The sequence below is a fragment of the Amblyomma mixtum genome, chromosome 1, assembly GCF_055824585.1.
Source record: "Amblyomma mixtum isolate Tamu chromosome 1, ASM5582458v1, whole genome shotgun sequence".
Lineage (NCBI taxonomy): Eukaryota > Metazoa > Arthropoda > Arachnida > Ixodida > Ixodidae > Amblyomma > Amblyomma mixtum.
In genome coordinates this window covers 295,221,654-295,240,449 of record NC_143012.1, presented here as the reverse complement: position 1 = coordinate 295,240,449, position 18,796 = coordinate 295,221,654, and the positions used below count along the sequence as shown (strand labels likewise).

General features: G+C 43.5%; 1 protein-coding gene across 3 annotated transcripts; it reads right to left on the bottom strand.

The window, feature by feature from the left end:
• Nucleotides 1-4,250: 4,250 nt before the first annotated feature.
• Arfip (ADP ribosylation factor interacting protein arfaptin) lies at nucleotides 4,251-16,951 on the bottom strand. 3 transcript variants are annotated; one of them, XM_089566488.1, is made up of 8 exons: nucleotides 16,828-16,951; nucleotides 15,324-15,554; nucleotides 14,204-14,260; nucleotides 12,343-12,500; nucleotides 11,492-11,608; nucleotides 10,022-10,423; nucleotides 8,484-8,591; nucleotides 4,251-6,210 (listed from the first exon to the last, which is right to left on the bottom strand). In XM_089566488.1, exons 2-8 carry the CDS (start codon nucleotides 15,550-15,552, stop codon nucleotides 6,202-6,204), a joined length of 1,080 nt encoding a protein of 359 aa, XP_089422614.1. In that variant the 5' UTR covers nucleotides 15,553-15,554; nucleotides 16,828-16,951; the 3' UTR covers nucleotides 4,251-6,201. The 3 variants fall into 3 exon arrangements, with proteins under 3 accessions (XP_089422614.1, XP_089422613.1, XP_089422615.1); XM_089566487.1 differs by lacking the exon at nucleotides 4,251-6,210 and having other exon boundaries at nucleotides 7,725-8,591; XM_089566489.1 differs by lacking the exons at nucleotides 4,251-6,210; nucleotides 14,204-14,260 and having other exon boundaries at nucleotides 7,725-8,591.
• Nucleotides 16,952-18,796: the final 1,845 nt, after the last annotated feature.

Sequence of the window (18,796 nt, the reverse complement as noted above, 5' to 3'; positions counted from 1 at the left end):
GGAATATGACCTCAGATTCAATTCCATAACGTGTGATTATGATACATTACCGAAAGGGACCTCTATAATATCGTGTTATAATTATTGAGACATGATATTCAGTTCACTTCACAAAACACATTTCATTTATTATACTCTTCCTGACTTTGATCATGCTGACGATATGTCCAATTTTTTTATTTGACTCTTCACAGATTGAGCAGCTTAGTGTCTGCAGTAATGTCAATGCATTAACTGGTTTCTTTGAAAATATTGTTCAGGAATGTTTGCAGTGTTATGTTACAAAGAAAGCAAAGATGAATATTGGCAATCCCCCTTCGTGGGTATGTGCCGTGTCACTAAGGCTGCAGCCTGCTGTACTTGTTTCGCATTCATGGACTGTGGCGTTTGAAGTCATTCAGCAACCCCTTGAAGACTGTCCAATTCACTAAACTGAAGGACGAACTTTCAATCAAGACTATTTCGGCAAAAAACTTTTTTTTCGTACCGCATTGCTGAGTTTAGTAGAAAGTAACCTTCACAAATTTTGGAAATCTATTTTACCTCGTTCCGACTCAACACATTCAATAATTATTTTGTCTGTATTCACAAATGATAACTTTGAAGCTCTTCCTTTTGCTACGACCTCACACGTCTGAATCAGCGACGTTTCAATGAGCATGCAAGGAATACTAAACCTCGTTTCACATTTAGACACTAAAAAGAGCCCTGGAACGGATGACACTATGCAGAATGTACTATAGCAGATATCTATCATATTTAAAAAAATCATCATCAAGTACCACAGTTCCAACATAATGGAAGCTCACTAAAGTTTCTCATTTATACAAATCTGGAAATGCACAACTGTTAACAAGTTATAGACCAACCTAACATCCCATTCTTATAAACTTCTCTAACACTTTACCTTCAAACATACCATGAGGCTTCTTGAAACTAACATCATCCCGAGTGAATTTCAGCACAGTTTTCATCGTGGCTTCGGCGCCATTTCACAATTAATCGAATTCATTCATGATCTTTCTCCTTCTTTCAATCTTAGTTACCAGACTGATTGCAATATTCAGACTTACCAAAAGCGTTTGACATGGTTCATCATAGACTCTTGCAGAGCTGAATGCCATACTAAACAATCCATCCCTTGTTAACTGAATTTCTAGTTATTTTCACTTCGGCTACAGTATGTATGCTTCAGCTTGACCAAATCTTCCTCAGAAAGTGTGTTATCAGGGGTTCTACAAGGGTCTGTTCTTCGAATTCTTTTCTTGCTTCCTTCTAACATATCTATAAAAATTCGCTTATATGCAGATGACTGGGTGCTCAACCCTAACTACATCTCTGCTCAGGATCACAATCTTCTAAAAAGTTCTTCTGCAAACTTCTGCCAGCTTTGCGACACCTGGGAAATGAAAGCGAACTTCAGTAAAACAGCATTTAGGAAATGCTGATCTCCTTTCCTGCCTTCATATTCATTTGATGATTCGTTTTTAAAGGATAACAGAATATAAATACCTCAGACTGCTTTTCACGAGCAGTTGAATAGGTCTTGGTCGAAACAGATCAATCTAACTGTCAGGGTCTGGCTGGGCTGGCTTGGGGCTGAAGGTGAAGACTAACTGGATCTGCTCGTGCATCCTAGGCACCCAAGTGTTGTGCCCGAATAAAGTCTCATATTACTACTACTAATGCATGCCAGCGCCATTTTCGATGTGCCAGTACACCGAATGCCTCAAGCACATGTTCATGCCAATTGACTAGAGAGAGAGAGAGACTCTTTAATGAAGAGCAGAGAATTTAGCCAGCGTTAAAAAATCGCTGGCATGCTACTCTGCGTAGGGAGGGGAATTTGGGAGATAAAGACTGAAGGAGAGCAGCGAGGAAGAGGTGGAAGAAAAAAAAAACGAAGATAAAATGCGGCCATGAAATGGGTACTAAGGATGCAATGGCGAGTATTGATGTAACCTATGGAGTGATGGAGTGCATAGTCCGTCAAATGGGCTGACGAAGTTCACTGCATGAAGAATGCATGAAGGTGACGTGCAAGTGAATTTAAAGCTTATCGAGATGTCCAATGTCTTTTAAATATGTGAATAGAAAAGTCATTGCAAGTCTCTGTTGCCTAAGGCAGGCTAAGGGACCTAAAACTTTGTCCATTGTAAGGGGCACTGAGCAGAGCTTCTGCATGCAATGTTCCTAGTCATGCCTCATGACAGTGAGCACCTGTATCAGGGTTTTTTTAAACCATCAACACAGCGTCACCACTGACTAAATACAGTTGAGCTCGGATATAAGGAATCATTGGCTATACTGAACACAGAGGTTATCCCCTTGAAAATTCTGTGTAAAGGTATAGGAAAATAGCGAAGTATATCGAACTCGAATTTCACCATCTGTTTGATGTATCAAACTGCGCATAGCACCCCTGCAAGTGCTGCTTCTCTTAACACCTCTCTTCGAACACTTTTCGCGAGCGTAGATGGGTCGGATGCACGGCCTTGAGCACCTGCTGGCAGCGATAGCGCTGTGAAACCAAGTTACGAGGTGAACGTGGTGAGTACTTGAGGGTGATCTTTGATTTCTTGTACTCATTTTCCACGCCACACCAGTGTCATGCGGTGAAGCCAACCAAATTAAAGCCTGTGGCAGCACTTACCTGGCGTGACTATGTACCTTAGCTTTAATGCACGATTATTCTAGTTATAGTGTACTGGCAACAAGATTAGACAACTTATAATAGGCAGTATTTAGTTCCAAAGAACCATCTGCTCCAGCTTCGATGTGAAGGTTATTGGCATAGCAACGCCTAGCAACTGGTGTGCTGCCAGAACGTCGACGGACAGCAAGTCTTGCAAGAACCACGTCACTAGCGTGGGTGCAATGTATCCGCGCTTCTAGGATACAGATCAGCAAATTTGCTGCCATTTTTTATATATCAAATTACAGGTATTTTTAACTATTTCGCAAACTCATTGAAATAGATTTGATTTTGATTTATAGGGGTTAACATCCCAAAGCGACTCAGGCTATGAAGGACGTCGTAGTGAACGGCTCCGGAAATTTCGACCACCTGGAGTTCTTTAATGTGTGACATCGCACAGTACTCGGGCCTCTATAATTTCGGCTCCATCGAAATTCGACCTCTGCAGCCGGGATTGAACCGGCGTCTTTCTGCAGCCGTGCACCTTAACCACTGAGCCACCGCGGCAGCTCATTTAAAGAGATTTGCCCATGACACTGAAAGCTGGAACTCTTTACATGGTGAAATTCGTTCATTTGCATTTCGGCAATTTTTGAATGCAGTCGAAAGCTGTCGGTGCCTGTGCATTGTGTATTGCAACATTTTTTAAATGCACTGAAAGTTGTTTTATATCTAATCTATTTTATATCCCCACTTTGGCAATAGCCCCTGCGGGAATGCAGTATATGTACACATAAATAAAATAAAGATGTTTGGTTTGGTTTGGTTTGGTTTATGGGGTTTAACGTCCCAAAGCGACTAAGGCTATGAGAGACGCCGGAAATTTCGACCACCTGGGGTTCTTTAACGTGTACTGACATCGCACAGTACACGGGCCTGTAAAGATGTGAGAATGCAGAAAAAAACCTTGCCCTGCAAGATGCATCACTATCTAGCACTTGAGAAGCCGAAAAATGCAATTCATGGTATAGTGAGAATACAAGCTTTCTCTTCCAAAATCGCATTTAAAAATTTGTTGCCAGTTCCTTTTATCATTAACACAAACCATGTAGAGAAAAAGTATGATATCGTATATTATGGGATGGTAAGGTGTGGCATGGCATGGTATGGCATATGAGGTGTAATGTCCCAAAGTGGCATGGGCTACGAGTGACGCCATAGTGAACGGCTCTGGAGATTGCACAGTATTCAGCATTGCGTTTCATTTCCATCGAAACATGGCCGCCACAACCGCGAGAGCACCATATTCTTTAGCTTTTTAATGCAAGGAGAGAGATTACACTTTATGAGATGAAGGTCATCATTGTCAAGAATTACTGCTTACTGATATATAGCATACAGCAGCATTCCACATCGCACCAAGCAACACTGTCAGCTGTGCAGCAACATGCGGTGGAGGGCTCGACTGATTTCAACTGCCTGGTGTTCTTTACAATTTAAAAAGCAAGTAGCTTCCTTGTCCTGCTTACACATGTTGCTTTTCATCCCATTCTCACCAGCAAATCATCCAACAACAGAACAAGTAGAGTTTGCCAAATAAACAAGATCAGACTTACAGATGCACATTTTTATTGACTTCAAAGAGTGGCTCAACATAAGCAAGCAGTAATTCAGGCAGCCTATTTGAGTTCGGTCCTTAGAAAAATAATGCACATCACTTCAGAAGCTTGCAACAGTAATGGCAGCTAATGCCTGTATGGCACAAACAGGGTCTATTATGCAACTTATGAAGTAAAATTAACAGAAAGAACGCAAACATACATGTGACATTATATTATACCTCACATCTTCCGAAGTAACAATTTAATGCCTAGTGCAGGCAGTTCAATCCTGATCTTGTAATGTATACAAGTTGCAAATCCATTCTACTGCCTAAAGGCTGAAAAATTTTTCGAGTTCATGCTGATGTTACATAGCGAAAATACGAGCAATACAAGAGCCAAGAGCAAAATCAAAATCATCACCACCGCTATCTAAAGCACTCTTATTGAAAGCCTTAAATGAACAGGGGCTTCCAGACTCAAATGCATAAATGCAAATAGACTAGCTGGAATAGTGTAATTAAATTCGTTTTTGACCAAGACAAAATGTTGGTTCAAATATCAAAGTCTGAGAGCTGTTCGGATGCACAGAACATACAAAAGCCCCAGACAAAGACAGCATGCTCAAGCATCGCATCTGTTAATTTCCAATGTTTAATTGGAAAAAAAGACACAAACTGCCTTAAGGGGCCTTGAAACACTTTTCAGCAAAACTGCAGAGATACCACCTGTAGAACTGCATACAGCAAGAACTTTTCATAGGTGATTTCTCAGTGGTTCCTGCACATTTCATCTCCTCTTGTCATTGCTACAGAGCCACTGAGAGCCACTTGCGATGCTCCACCCAGTGACTGCACTACAGATTTCCTCACTTCACTCGTATGCGATCTCCGATTATTACCGGATTAGGCGAGCAATTCAGTAAGTCTGCTCAGGCCGCTTTTGCTTTCACTGCCACTCTGCTCAAATGGCACCCACTGTTCGCAACACTGCAAGAATCCAGCTAATAGCTCTCTTGTGCTTACTGTAAAGAGATAGAAGTGTAAATAGCACAGAAATCTGGAAGAGGAGGAAGAGAGAAAGGGACCAAAAACAGGCGTAGTAAGTGGTTAGCAGTTTTCCAAACATGCTTGTAGGTCCTCTTCAAATCGTAGAGCAGTTACACTCCTATTAGGTCTCAATTAGCATGCAATCTAACAATTCACCAGGCTTGCATACCCTCCTTCCCCCCAGAAAAAAAAAAAAAAGCATTTCAGGGCCCCTTAAACATTAACTACTTCTTGAGGTCAGTGCAATGAGTGGGCTCGCGGCTGTAATGTGCCACTTCCTTCTCAAAACAATCTCAATGCCAGCTTAAACAACACGGCACCTGGAATGCAAAGCAAGTGCAAAATCAAGCCAAAAAGTGCTTCGGTGTGGCTTGGATCAGTCTCGCCCTACAGAAGCATGCCAATCTAGCCCACAACAATGCTCTGCTGACCAGTCACAGTCAAGCCTGAAAATTCACACTGCACTCAAGGTGCTGTGCAAACAAACTTCTGTGAAAGCATAAAAATCTGTTACCTACAAACACACAGTACATTATACATGCTTGATAGAGGCACCAGCAGAGAGAGCAAACCAGTAGAGTCTTTACTCTTATTTACAAGCGCACACAAAATGAAATCCCTTTCTGCCTTTCGACGGAAGCACGAAAGCAACGGCACACAATTTCATGTCTGACTAGAACGGTGGCAAACACACAAAAACATGTGCAATTAGAAGCAGCAGACGTGAACTAAAAAGGAGGACAGAAAACAGAACGCCTAAGGCAAAGAAGAGCATTTCACGAGGCACATCAATTATGTATACTCCCTTCACTGTGCTTAAAACAAGCCTTTCTGCATGACTATTCAAAGTAGGACAACCTGTTTACATCTTTTTCTGGTGTCGTAACAAAGATGCTGGTGGCCATGCCTCCTTCTAAAGTGGCTGCAAAAACAAGCAAAAAAAAGAAGACTGCTCAAAATTCGTCGAAAACAAAATTGGGAGTAAATGTGCCCCTTCCTGAAGAATCCTACGCAAAGGCACAAGACCTTCCACACTGCACTGAGGATTCCTCCCTTCCTACAAACTGCCTACCTAATACACACGAAGCAAACACTGAACTGCGTTTTTAATCCCTGTGCAGCTGGTCATAGCATGGCAAACCACTGCAATTCGATAGCGTGTTACTTTTTTGTTGTTACTGTCGCCATCGTGTTGAAAAAGTGTTCAGTGAATGGTGCCTTGCCTGATATGTTGGCAAAGTGGAATGGTTACGGAAAAGACAGAAACCAAAGCCAAAGCATCAAATGTACACGAACTCTCTAGTGACAAATCAAAACAAGTACTTTGCTTTGGTCAATGAAACGTGTGTACAAAAAAAAAAAAAAAGAGGCTTGCAAGATACTATGCACAAGGAATGCTGAGCGCACTACTTCGATCAAAATTCACTAGGTCATAGCTACGATCACAACCAAACACATTATCTAGCTTTAAAACCTGAAGGCAATCACACATTGCTACAGAATCTCCAACGGTCTGGACTGGACAAGCAGTGTTTGTGTAAACACTTTGTTAATCTCGAATTTCCTTGAGCGCTCTACCATCAGATCACAGTAATTAGCCAACCATGTGTTGCCAGACAGCAATGAATGGCAGCTTCAAAAATTTACTAGAGAAAAAAATTAGGCAACAAAAACTAATTAACAAAAATTGTGTGCACTTGATCTCTCTCAGTACTTGGTAAAGCTCTGCACAGAAGGGGATTAACATAAGCTATCAAAGACCAAGTTATTTAAAACCCCTTGCTATTTCCTCTACTGTTTTTAAGAGCCATGACCTCCCCTCAGGCCAACAGCAGTCTGTGTTATACAATAGCAAAGGGAGTTATTCACTATTTCGCCTGCTCTGTCACAAGGCATGTTTCTGCCAATGAGTACAAGAAAGGTCAGCTTTCTGCAAAGGGACTCCAAACCTTATGTAGAAGTGCTCCTTCCCGAGTACATGCCTTTATTATTTCCCGACAAACGGTTGTTGCAAGAAGCAAAGGAGAGACAAAGCTGTACTCTGTTTTGTCCAACCGCCTGATTGCCGTAAGCACATACATGCAAGTGCAGAGTCTGAACAGCCGCATTTTGTGGCTAAGGCAATGGCTGCCCTGAACGTCACCAGAGTGTCAGCCATCACCTCAAAGGCAACGCCTTGGCTGTGAAAACTGTGAAGCTATGTACTACCACGCTGCCACAGTTAAAAACAGAACAGAGAAGTTACAGTACAGACTATGCAGTGCACTCCTAATCACTGGTAGTTCCTGGAGTGGACAGGTGAGCTGCAAGCAAATGTACCCTCCCCTTAATCTGAGTAAAATAAAAAAGGTACAAAAAATAGGGAAGAGTTCCAGTTCTGCACTCGAAGACAAAAGGCAACACAGTGATAAGAACTGAAGACACTCGGTTAGCACTGCCAATGGCCCACTGTTAAAAATGACAGCAAACACATACACGGATGTTATGTACGAAACCCGTCGGGCTTTGATCACTAACCAAGGTAACCTCCCTTGTGACTCCTGCAAGACGCAATCTTGATAAGCCCATGCCTACAACTGTGCTATGCTTCTGTATGCGTGCAGAGTTCTGCTGCTGCTCAGACACAGAACTGTGTCCCAACAGACTGCAGCATCAGAACAAAGTGAGCTAGGTGGCAGTAGACGGCCTCTTGTTGCCTTACAAACTCAGGAGGTCAAAGTGCCCATTAATGTGAACCAGCAAGGTTAATAATAATAAAAAGAAATGACTATACAGCTGTGCTGCCATGGTTTTCCTCACAATGAAAGCGACTGTGCAGCAAGTTCTGACAGCTGCACAGTAGTGTGACTGCCCTGCTATCTTGCTCAATCATGCACCTTTTGAAGCTGTGCGTCTCTCAGCAACGGAGCCAGTGCGTGCACTGCACTAATCATGCAGCTGACCAAACTGCCTTCCGAACTAAAAGGAGAAGAGGAAACAGAACACATCCGTGGGTCAGCATCGGAGACCAATGTGTCATCCCCATAACCTCCCACTCGCCAGCCGCAAGCGACCTCTGACAGAACCGTCCAAAGACAAGATGGACAAAGAGACAGCAGTGCAAGGTCGACACCGGAGAGCATGGAGCAGCAGCAGCTCTTGTGCGCAGCTTCACTGCTCCAGCCAGGATGGGGAGTTGGAGTTTGGGTTCTTCACCTTGATGTTGAACTGCTTGAGGGTGGCCTCGAGAGAGGCCTGGTTGCCCGAAAAGTAAGACGACACCGCATTGTGGAAAAGCAGCAGCTGCTTGTGCATCACCTTCACCTGCAAAGTGGGGCACCAGACAGAAGGCGTCACGTCAGTGCTCCATTTCAGTTAGTGTGTTACAGGGGAAGACACAGTGCGAGGTTTATTTGCTGCAATCTTCCAAAACGCCTATTTTATGGGGCTTTTCCCAGCAACCGTAATGTTGTTTACAAGAGCAGTAAAACTTTGTCAGCCATCGCGGTGGTCACATTTCAATGGAGGCGAAATTCTAGAGGCCCATGTACTGTGCAATGTCAGTGCACGTTAAGAACCCCGGGTGGCCGAAATTTCCGGAGCCCTCCACTACACCCTCATAGCCTGAGGCGCTTTGGGACGTTAAACCCCACAAACCTAAACCAACCGCAGCTGCTTCTTTGCAGTGCCAAAGGGGAAGGGAGGAACAACCTTATAACTAAAATGGTATGCTTACATAACATACGAGTGGGCAAAGCCTGAGGAGCACAGCACGTACAGCAAGAACGTTGCAATGGTCAGCTGCCAGGGAGGTAGCTTCCCCACAGTTAAACAGTGCAAGAGGCAAATCATCCAAAACTAACGTGGAGGAGATATGTGCTACAATCTTTTTTCACCGTTAGAGACAAAATATATGCGGACTAAATTATGTGAGCACTAGGAAAGAAGCTGCTCAGACATTGTGCTAAGAAATATTAATCAACATTTTTATGAAGCGAAAATGTCCGTTCAAAGCCTCATTCAACAGTTATATTTTTAAAAGTTAGGCAGTTTGGATGGCTCGTCTTCCCGGATAATGTTTTTTTCCAATTTTTTTTTTTTAGTGTGTTTATGAGGTTTTACTACACTGCATGCCTCTTCTCACTTTTTCAAAATTATGACCTGCAATGACAGCACCCGGCTGTGCTTGAGAATGCCTACTGCCTGCTAAAGTTTTATTCGTGCTACCCAGCAAAGACTTCATTCAGAGATCTGTGGAGAGCCTCAGGATTCGTAAACCCAAACTCTTACCGCCCTACTCTCATTGCAGATGGCAACGTTGCAGCACACATGAGGAATATAGTTTTATAATGAGGGCTGGCTACACATGAATTGTGTAAGCTGCTCACAATGCCACAAAATGCTCAGTTACAGTTCAGTGTTCAATTATAAGTCTCACAAACGCAGGACTCCATTGTATATTAATAAAATTTACAGAACAATGTAACTCGTTGAATGAGTCAATTACCGAACGCTTATTTTAGCCAGGACCCTTTGAACATTCTGCAATCTTTGGTGTGCCTCTGTGGCAATCAGGCTCCGCATTCTCACTAAGCCTAGCAACTGTCAAAAACCAGGAAGGAAAGGAATCTTAAAACCAGAGGCTTGTTGTTGCTGGAACTTTGCGGTACAAACAAACCATGGCAAAGCGGAAGCTCTGTGAGCCACAAAATTTGCTGCGTACACCACCGAAGAAGCTAAGCAAGGTGGCCCACCTTGTTTTCTTCGAGGAACTTCATCTTGATGGTGACATCGGCCTTGAGCTTCTCGTACTTGTCCCGGTGGATGGCGAAGTTGCGCTGGGCCTCGTCCATCTTGGAGGAGATGGCTGTGCCCTGGGTTCCCTGGGTCAGCTCCTCCAAGTCAGTGCGGTACGCATCGTACTCAAGGCGGGCGCTCTCATACTGTCGCACTGTGAGCAGTGTGTCATCAATGGTCTTGTGGCAGAGGGTGGCAAGGGAGGAGACAAAGAAGTTGAGCGCTCCGAGCAGCGTCTCGCCATTCTTGCTCAGAGACCGCTGCGCCTCAGCGTTGTACCGGAACTCCTCCTGCAGCGGCGGGCTGCGGTGTGCAAGCTCCTGGAACGCTTCCGCCAGGCAGCCCTGGGTCTGGACCACCTGCTCAGAGGGAGAGGAGTTCACGAGCTGTCAGGGCACAACAGAGGCTTTTCCACAATACTGATTGCACAAGACTGGTTCAGGCTTGTGTAACCAGGGAGATCTGGCTTTTCCACACAGCTCAAAGGAATTCTACACATCTGCTCGACCTCTATTTTGCACAAACGCAGCAAAACTGCAGAGGAGAAACAGAACAAAGGAGAACCACTGCACGAACACAGCTAAATGAAGGCTTCGGGCACACAGAAAAAAACAAGAGTAAAAAAAAAAATGCCGACCATTACATCACTTCCTAATGCGAAACATGAGCGCAGCTCATCAGTTGTTTCAGCTTTTCAACAGACAGAGGCAAAGAGTTCGAGCAAGACATGTATGTACAGTTACAGACAACTTGCTATTTCTCACACAGGCTGGTGCAAATAAAATGGCCTTCGCTTTTGGTGTTGATTTTAAGTGAGCTACTCATACTCTACTCAGACAAGTAAGCGTGGTACTGGCAGAGCATGCAAGCTCTACAACATCATCTGACTGGAGAAACACACTTCTATAACCTGCATAAACTATAAAATGTGTGCAGTCACTAATGCTTTGCCATCTATATATGTGCTGAATGATGCCAGCCCTAGAATGCAGTTGTATGCGAGGCCTAAAGGCTTCGCAGTCAAACCAAACATCCGCCATCAAATGAATGCAGCATATTTTCGGAAGTATCCCAAGCGCAAGAGGGAAGCAACCGGCCGAACTGCCCCTTTCACTGTTCCCAGATCCCCAACAGAGACAAATTCAGATAAGAAAGCATTAAAGATATGAGTAAAATTTTCACAGAGAGCAGTTGAAGTAGGACATACGTTTAAAGGCATTCCGAGAATTCAAGATGCTTATAAATAAGCAAAAGACAAGAATAAAGCGGATAAATATGACAAGGCAAGCTTTTAATCAAACATTTAAACGAGGAATCAAATGAGCCATACAACATTTCATGGTTGCCCTGAATTTTTGCCATGAGCTGCGAACTGATCTTTCATTGCTCCACCATGACTAGCTTTGGCAGTGAAAGCAGGTACGCACCTGGTGGAAGTGTGAGGCGAGGGCGCGTGCCAAGCGCAGAACGTGTAAATACTTGGCCTGCGTGTCCCGTAACTGTTCAATCTGGGCTTCCAGCTCGGTGTCCACCGTCCTTGTGCCCTGGAAACAATTGCTACATTCAGTGGAGGCACCCATCAATGACAAGCACTGAGACTGCCTCAAGAAAGTGTTCCAGTTAGCATCCCCATCAATTGCCCATGACTAAAGTCCAGTTAAGTCCTTGATGCATGAATGCACTGTTTAGCATGTGATATCCGAAAACATGGCACTACTAGTACGACATGACAAGATGACAAAAACAGAAAGAAGTGCAACAGAGCTTTACCATGGCAAAGTGCTTCAAATTTTCATGTGCCACATTTAGCACATTAAAACACATTTAATGGAAAAGCCTGTGTGAGCCAATCTTAGCACTGCGATCAGCCATAAGAACCTGCAAATTAAGCAACAGGCATTCTGGTACATAAAACGGAGGAAAAAATTTTCATGCATGTCTGACACGGCCAGAAGCATTTATTTAGTAAAAGCATTTCTTAGTCATTTTCATTTCTGCCAAGTCATTCTTCATGCAGCTTCCTCTCCCCTATAAGTGGGGAAGGGGGATGGTTGGCAGGTGGCATGTCGAGGCTTCCCACAGATGCTGAAGCTGCAGCCGCCGGACAGCTTTCGCCTTCATGGCCCTCCTAATGCTATTGCATTAATATGGCTGCACTGCTTAATATTGTCGCCTCACTGTGCACAGGACACACAACAGCACACCTCCATGTAAGGTGGCATGTGACAGCAAAATCGCAACTTGGCACAAAACAACTGAAGGCATGCAATGGCCGCACCTTCCCAAGCTTCTCTGAGAGCATCTGCCTTGTGCACTTGTAAGTCGAGACACTCCATTGACGGAGGTATTCAATCTTGGACTGGCCAGCCTTGGTCACTCGAGGGTCACTGCCATTTTGCACGGGACTGGGCGTCGTGAGTGGAACACTTGTGGTCGCTGCAATGAACATGAGGGAAGCATTGCTGACGCACTCGTCTCTTGGGTCATTGTTATTTGCTACTTCCATCCTGCTGTGATTAGAGAATGTGTTACCACCCTAAATATGCTTTTAGCTTTCAAATAACAGCAATGAAGGTATCGGTATCGCAATATAAGGTCAATGAAAATATATACAGCAAAACCTCGTTGATCGTTCTTTTTCTAAATTGTGGGGAGAGGGGGGGGGGAATGTATCATGCAGGAAACCATATAATCCAAATTGCCTGATTTTGAGAAATGTAACCGTTAAATGGGATAAAAGGGCATATTTTTTCATTTGCACTTCACAAAAATTTCAATCACTTCTTGGCACAAAGCCTGAATAGCCATTTTTCTAGTGCTTGCAGAATTTAGTAATGTGAAAATATGCGGCATCTCTTCTCTGTTTATGGATGCTTTGCCCTCTTGCACCAATGCATAGCAGGGAAGCTGCCACGGCATGCTTGCTCTATGTTTTTTACACACTGTGCTTCTCCTCTTTGTGCGCCACCCTCACGGGAAGAGCCCGTTTTATTTATTATTTTTTTTTTGATGCTTCACGCGTTGCACTACGGAACTGCAGAGAAGCCACCATGGCGGATCTTGCCATTCCAGTTCATGTCGCGTGTCCCCAGGTTCAGACCACCCGTACATGTGCATTTGATTGCTAAGCACATTATATGACCAGGATTTGTTGCAAATTTGAACACAGAAGCCGGGAATGTAAGAACCAGAAAAATAGTGAAATTCTATGGGAAATTTTTATTGCTGCGATTTTGAGCATGCGAGCCGGGAAATTACATAAAACGGAAATGTATGAACCAGGTTTTACTGTACTGCACCTAAATAACAGATGATGACATGATTACACAGATCAAGCTAAACGTAACTACAAAATATACAGCTTACCACAAGACCAAGAACGTACGTCGATGTTTAGCCTAAATGACTTGGACATGATTTCTGGTTGTGGCATTCATGCATTGCTGTTTTGTTGCCATCAAACCAATTAAATCACAGTCCTTATATTTGACAATGAAATGAATACGCCACACTCTGAGGCAAATGTCAACTTCCTTGCATCAGAGGTTAACAAATGCTCAGGTTCAACCTACGTAATGAATTTTATGAGATGCGATGGCTAATGGAGAAATGAGATGTCAATGTTTTGACATGCATAGAGGACACGTTAACTAAAAAAGAGTTGCATAATTCAAGCAGGCAGCTAATTTTATTATGATTTCTTGAGTTTGAATGGTTTGCAGTAGTGAGAAACTTTACAGCACCATTCAATCTATTTTTTCTAAATTCAGAAGTGCATAATCCATGCTGTTAACAGAACCAATTCAACATAGCAGCTTAAACAGCCATTTTCAGTGAACCACTGGCTGCATTACAAATCATGGAAGCTGCACTCAGAAAAAGAAAGCCTAAAAAGAAGCTTAAGTACACCCCAGCACCAAAGTATAAACCCAATATGAATGCAATTCTCCCTTCACTGCAGGATACCATGCTGGAGGGTTCTTAACCACTGTTTAACTTGTAACGTTCCCACCTGATGCCTAGTTTAAATTTCGGATTCACCTCAACAATCTGCTTCACCAATAAACTGTTCCTCTGCCCTCAAGGAAGCAAACACAATGAGCTGTGAACAATGAGTAACAGCAAACAGCAGCATGTACCGTGTTTCACTGCAGGGAGTCCACACCCAAGCAGGAATCCACAAGCCTCATTTTTCACTTGGAAGAAACAAGAAAACGTTCTCCACTCAATTTCGCAAATAACAAGTACCTCCACCATGCTACGCCCAGCAGCATTCCTTGCACTTTTCTAGCAGCCAAACTTGCCAACAAGCGCAGCAGTACACACAAAGTAAATACACGTGCAAATGGCCATGCCCAGCTAAGAGGTCCAGGTTGGTTGGAAGTCGAGTCTGTATGCATGCAGATACCAAGAGAACTGCATCGCAGAATAATGTAGCAAGGAAAATGCAGTTCCTCCACTACAAATGTAAAAAATGTAAGAAAGTACCCAGAAACACAAGTAGCGATGGCAGTGGCATTACATCTTATAATGCACGCTACGATTTTGTTTTAACTTAACATACAAGTTTTAAATTAAGCACGCCAAATACATGTGGCAGCCATATTCCCACTTCATTACTGCCACAAGATTACAGAATGCAACTGAGCTTCGTGTGTCTTGAAGCTATTTGTTCACCACTTTGAAATTCCTTGCACGCTAAACTGCAACTTGTACTGTACCCACATAATAGCCGCCACTCCTGGTTGTTTTTTTCTGTCTCCACATACAGGCATGGAGAATTTCCAATATTTAAGAATAGAGCTCTAAGGCACCTCCATGTCACAGACCCATGGAGGAACATTCAAGAACGGCCCTGTGTTTTACAGCTGTATCATCAGCACCCAAATCTGATTTTAAAAAACAGTACTTTGTAGCCTGCTTGAATTTTGGAATTCAGTGAAACAACTTAGCGAAAAGAATGATTGGGGTTAGCAGGTAAACCAAGTGGACATTTCATGTCCGAGAGTCCGAATGTGATTTTTACTATTGCTTTTGCAGTCATCTTTACCTTATTGGGCTTTCTTTTTGTCTACCTAACTTTTGTAGCCTGTTTCCTCTAAATACATAAGTGCATAAGTGCACATATGCCTAAAGAGTTGGAAGTCAGCGCCCATCCGTTGTGTTTCTTCCATTTTTCACGCATTTCATGTTTCACTAGAAGGACAGCTGAAAAGAGGGCGAGACGAAGAAGAAAGACAAAGGACAAGTCATGCCTACCGGGCGGCTGTGCTGCCCATGGCGAAGAAAATGAGTTTGGTGGTGCGCTAGTCCGCTGCTGTTGCTGCTGGCTAGGTCGGTGACCTTCTGGGTGTGGCATTGCACCCCCGCTGTGAACCACGTCTCGGCTCTCGTTGAGTGGCGGCACTTCGTCCAGGGCCTTGCGCAGGTCCTCTTCAAACTCGCGTCCAGAGTCCGCACTGTGGCTGGGTGACGACACTTCAGTCATCACTGCAAGATGGCAACATGCAATGTTATCAGCAAACCCTCCAATCGGAAGCCTAAAATCTGCTGACCTGGAATCAAGGCACCATGGGAATGCCTGTTGAATACTAAGAGAATAACTGGTCAATGTATCAGCTGTGACGTGTTGCAGAGTTTAAACTTGTCAAATCACTACATGAAAAGCACACAAACATGTAACACGCTGCTGTGAATTTGTGACCGTTAAAAGCAGCCATGTTCTAAAGGAAAGCCTATACATTACCATGACTGGCGCACATAAATATAGCACCTTTCGCTGTCGCGAGCTTCATGCTATGTGTGAGAACGTTCCATTGCGTCATACAATAAGCTTCGGTTGCGAAGATAATTTGTTAGAAGTTTTCTCAGCTACTGCGATGTAGTGCCACCTAGATTGCGACTGTTTTACACATAAATTTTCGCTACAAGTGTCTGACGTTTCGTAAGCATTAACTTGCAGGTATCAAACTGTGATTCTGGGAGGTGCTGCAGCGTATTAAAGTGGCCTCATCTTCTCTGACTAGATCACGAAGTCCGCTAAAGAACCTAGCGATCGCGACTACCGCAGATGCTATTGTTCAAATCGAGTAGCTGAAATGGCCTTTGCAACATCTTTTGGCACAGCTGTTTGAACCTCAATAACCAGGACATCACGTAAAAAAAAAAGCTGTATTAAAGCCTGCGATGCCAGGAAGGCTGTATCCATTACTTGACGTTTATACCCAGTTGCATAACGCCTGTTATGCAAAACTTATGCCGTGAGCCCCGCAGAAGCTAAACTGATGCAGGGAATGACGTGTGCTTTGTCGCAAGCTTTCATCGAATAAAGCGATCCCTGTATAATTTGAACAGATCTGAGCCAACAGTAATATGGAGGCGACGTGCTTGTAATGAACAAAATAAGCCGCGGCATCTAAGGATCTAAAGCAACGACTAGGACCCAAGTGAAAGCGTTACAACCGGCTGTCCACGCACTCCAACGAGGCGTTCAAGGCTGCCATTCATCGGCTAATGGTGACTTTATGATCAATATATGTCTCCATAAAGTGTAGGAACTACGCCTGCCGACTAAGAGTCCAAGCAACGGTCTGGGAGAACAACTAGCTCGAAAACTTGTAACATCAAGAATGCTGCTATCCAAAGCTTGCTAGTCCAAGCACCGCGAAATCCTCCATGGAACGGTACCGGATCCTCCCTTGATAGCAAGCAGAGGAGTCGCAAGCCAAACATAGTGTCAAGCTTGAAAACACACCGTTCTTACCTACACGCCCAGCTTAATGCGCTCCGTGACGCTATCCTCGCGAAATCAGCAGGCCCATCAAGTCTAATCAAATCCAGGTGAACCAAACGTACACTCCATTATCCAGAAAATAAAAAAAAGAAAGGCCGCCTGCCCGATAGGAAACGCTGGCAAAAACGTCACTTCCGGCAAAAGCTACTTTTTGAAAGCGCCGTTAAGCGACGCCACAATAGTGTTAGATTCAGGAATTTAAATTTATTTTTATATAAGCCGCAAACAGGAAACTACGCATTGGGAAGCGCGTAATGCAAAAAAAAATTCTTGAATCGGAACCAGGAATTAACTAATAATGCATGCTTTTCTTTCTTGCTACAAATATGTTTCGTCCATTATTAAAGGTTACAGGGAATCTTGCGCATTAAATCGGTTTTTTTTTTCGATATATTACGCCCATGCATTTTCATTTTTTCATTCTTGTCGCATATTTATTTACCTTTGTAGACAATGTTGTCTCAACCACAGTTTCAAACTTACCGCACTACAGTACCATTTCTTGACATTAATTCTTACCTTCGTAACCCGATCCGGCGAGGATCCATGATTCTGTCAAATAAAGTAAAACAAGAACGGATTAAGTAATACAGAAAAAGAGCAAGAAAGCAAGAAAATAAGAAACAAGCAAGAAAATAAGGTGGAATGCTTTAATTTTATGACCGCTCGCGAATCATTTTTACTGCAGGTCTGTTTACATGCATGTTCATCTCTACATGTATAAAGAGTGTGCTCTCGATAGATATAAAAGCATGAACTATGCTAACTAAGAATATTGTACCGGTGAAAATGAAGGGCGTAGGCGCAGTTCTTTATTTATAACCATTATACTTTGTCATAAGAGAACGTAGCGCCATAGTCCAGATGCATATTCAGAAACAGGTAAGTTGCTCTCTTCCCGGGCCTCTGTATAAAAGAATAGACCCTTTGTCCCACTGGCAACCAGATTACTCTCAAATTCCATCTATCCTGCCCCCTTGGTCTTTTTAGAGCCCGTTCTCCGAAAACAAATACAAAAAACTGTCTCTCACCACGCCACTGTCGTAACGGTTATTTTACAGATGGATCTCAACAATTCTGTATTATCAGATTTAATTGTGATATAAACTCAGCACTTATATCTGTTACCGCAAACTGGATGCTCCGATTACGTATGTTTGCATATTCCAGGTGCGGCACAGTACATTTGGAACCGAAACATGCGTAGATGTAGCCAGGAATTTTCGCGCACAGCTGCGAAAGAAAAACCGTGTGCCAGATTTTGTTTCAGGGCTGATAAACTAATAACAGCCCGAAGACAAAACAAAAAGAAAACGCCTTGCCTTTCGCTGTCGATGCAATGAAAGAAAATACAAAATTTTCTATTTAAATTTCTATTGTATATTTAATTATTTCCATTTTTCTGCAGACGATTCGTCAGAAGAGGAAATAGTTGCATTAATACAACGCTCGTAATTAATTATTAGCCTCCTATACGTGCGCACACGACTACCTGTGAACAGCATATAGTATATGAGCGCGTTGTACGGCTGAGATCGGAGGAAAGGCCGAAAGCAGGAAACAAAAATAAGCGACAAAAATTGGACGAAATTAGGACGTTACGTCCGCGCGAAGACCAGCGCGAGGAAATAGGTGGTGCTGGAAAATGCTTTCGCACCCTCTAAACTGTAGCTCATTGCCTTTGCAGGTGAGGAGAGCCGAGTAGGGCAGCAGCTTGACGACGTCCAAGCGCTAGCAGACGACGTGCCACTTCGTCTCAGAACTTGCTCTCACGTCGGAGGAATGCAGTTTTCGCCATGTCAGAGGAGAAGAAGGCATTCACACGTGGGCTGAATTACTTGTGAAAAGCACTACATACACGTAGAAATGAACGCCGCCTACGGCTTGTCTTCCGCTGGATTCGGGGCCACGCTCTCTCTTTGCGCTCTTTTTTTCTTTG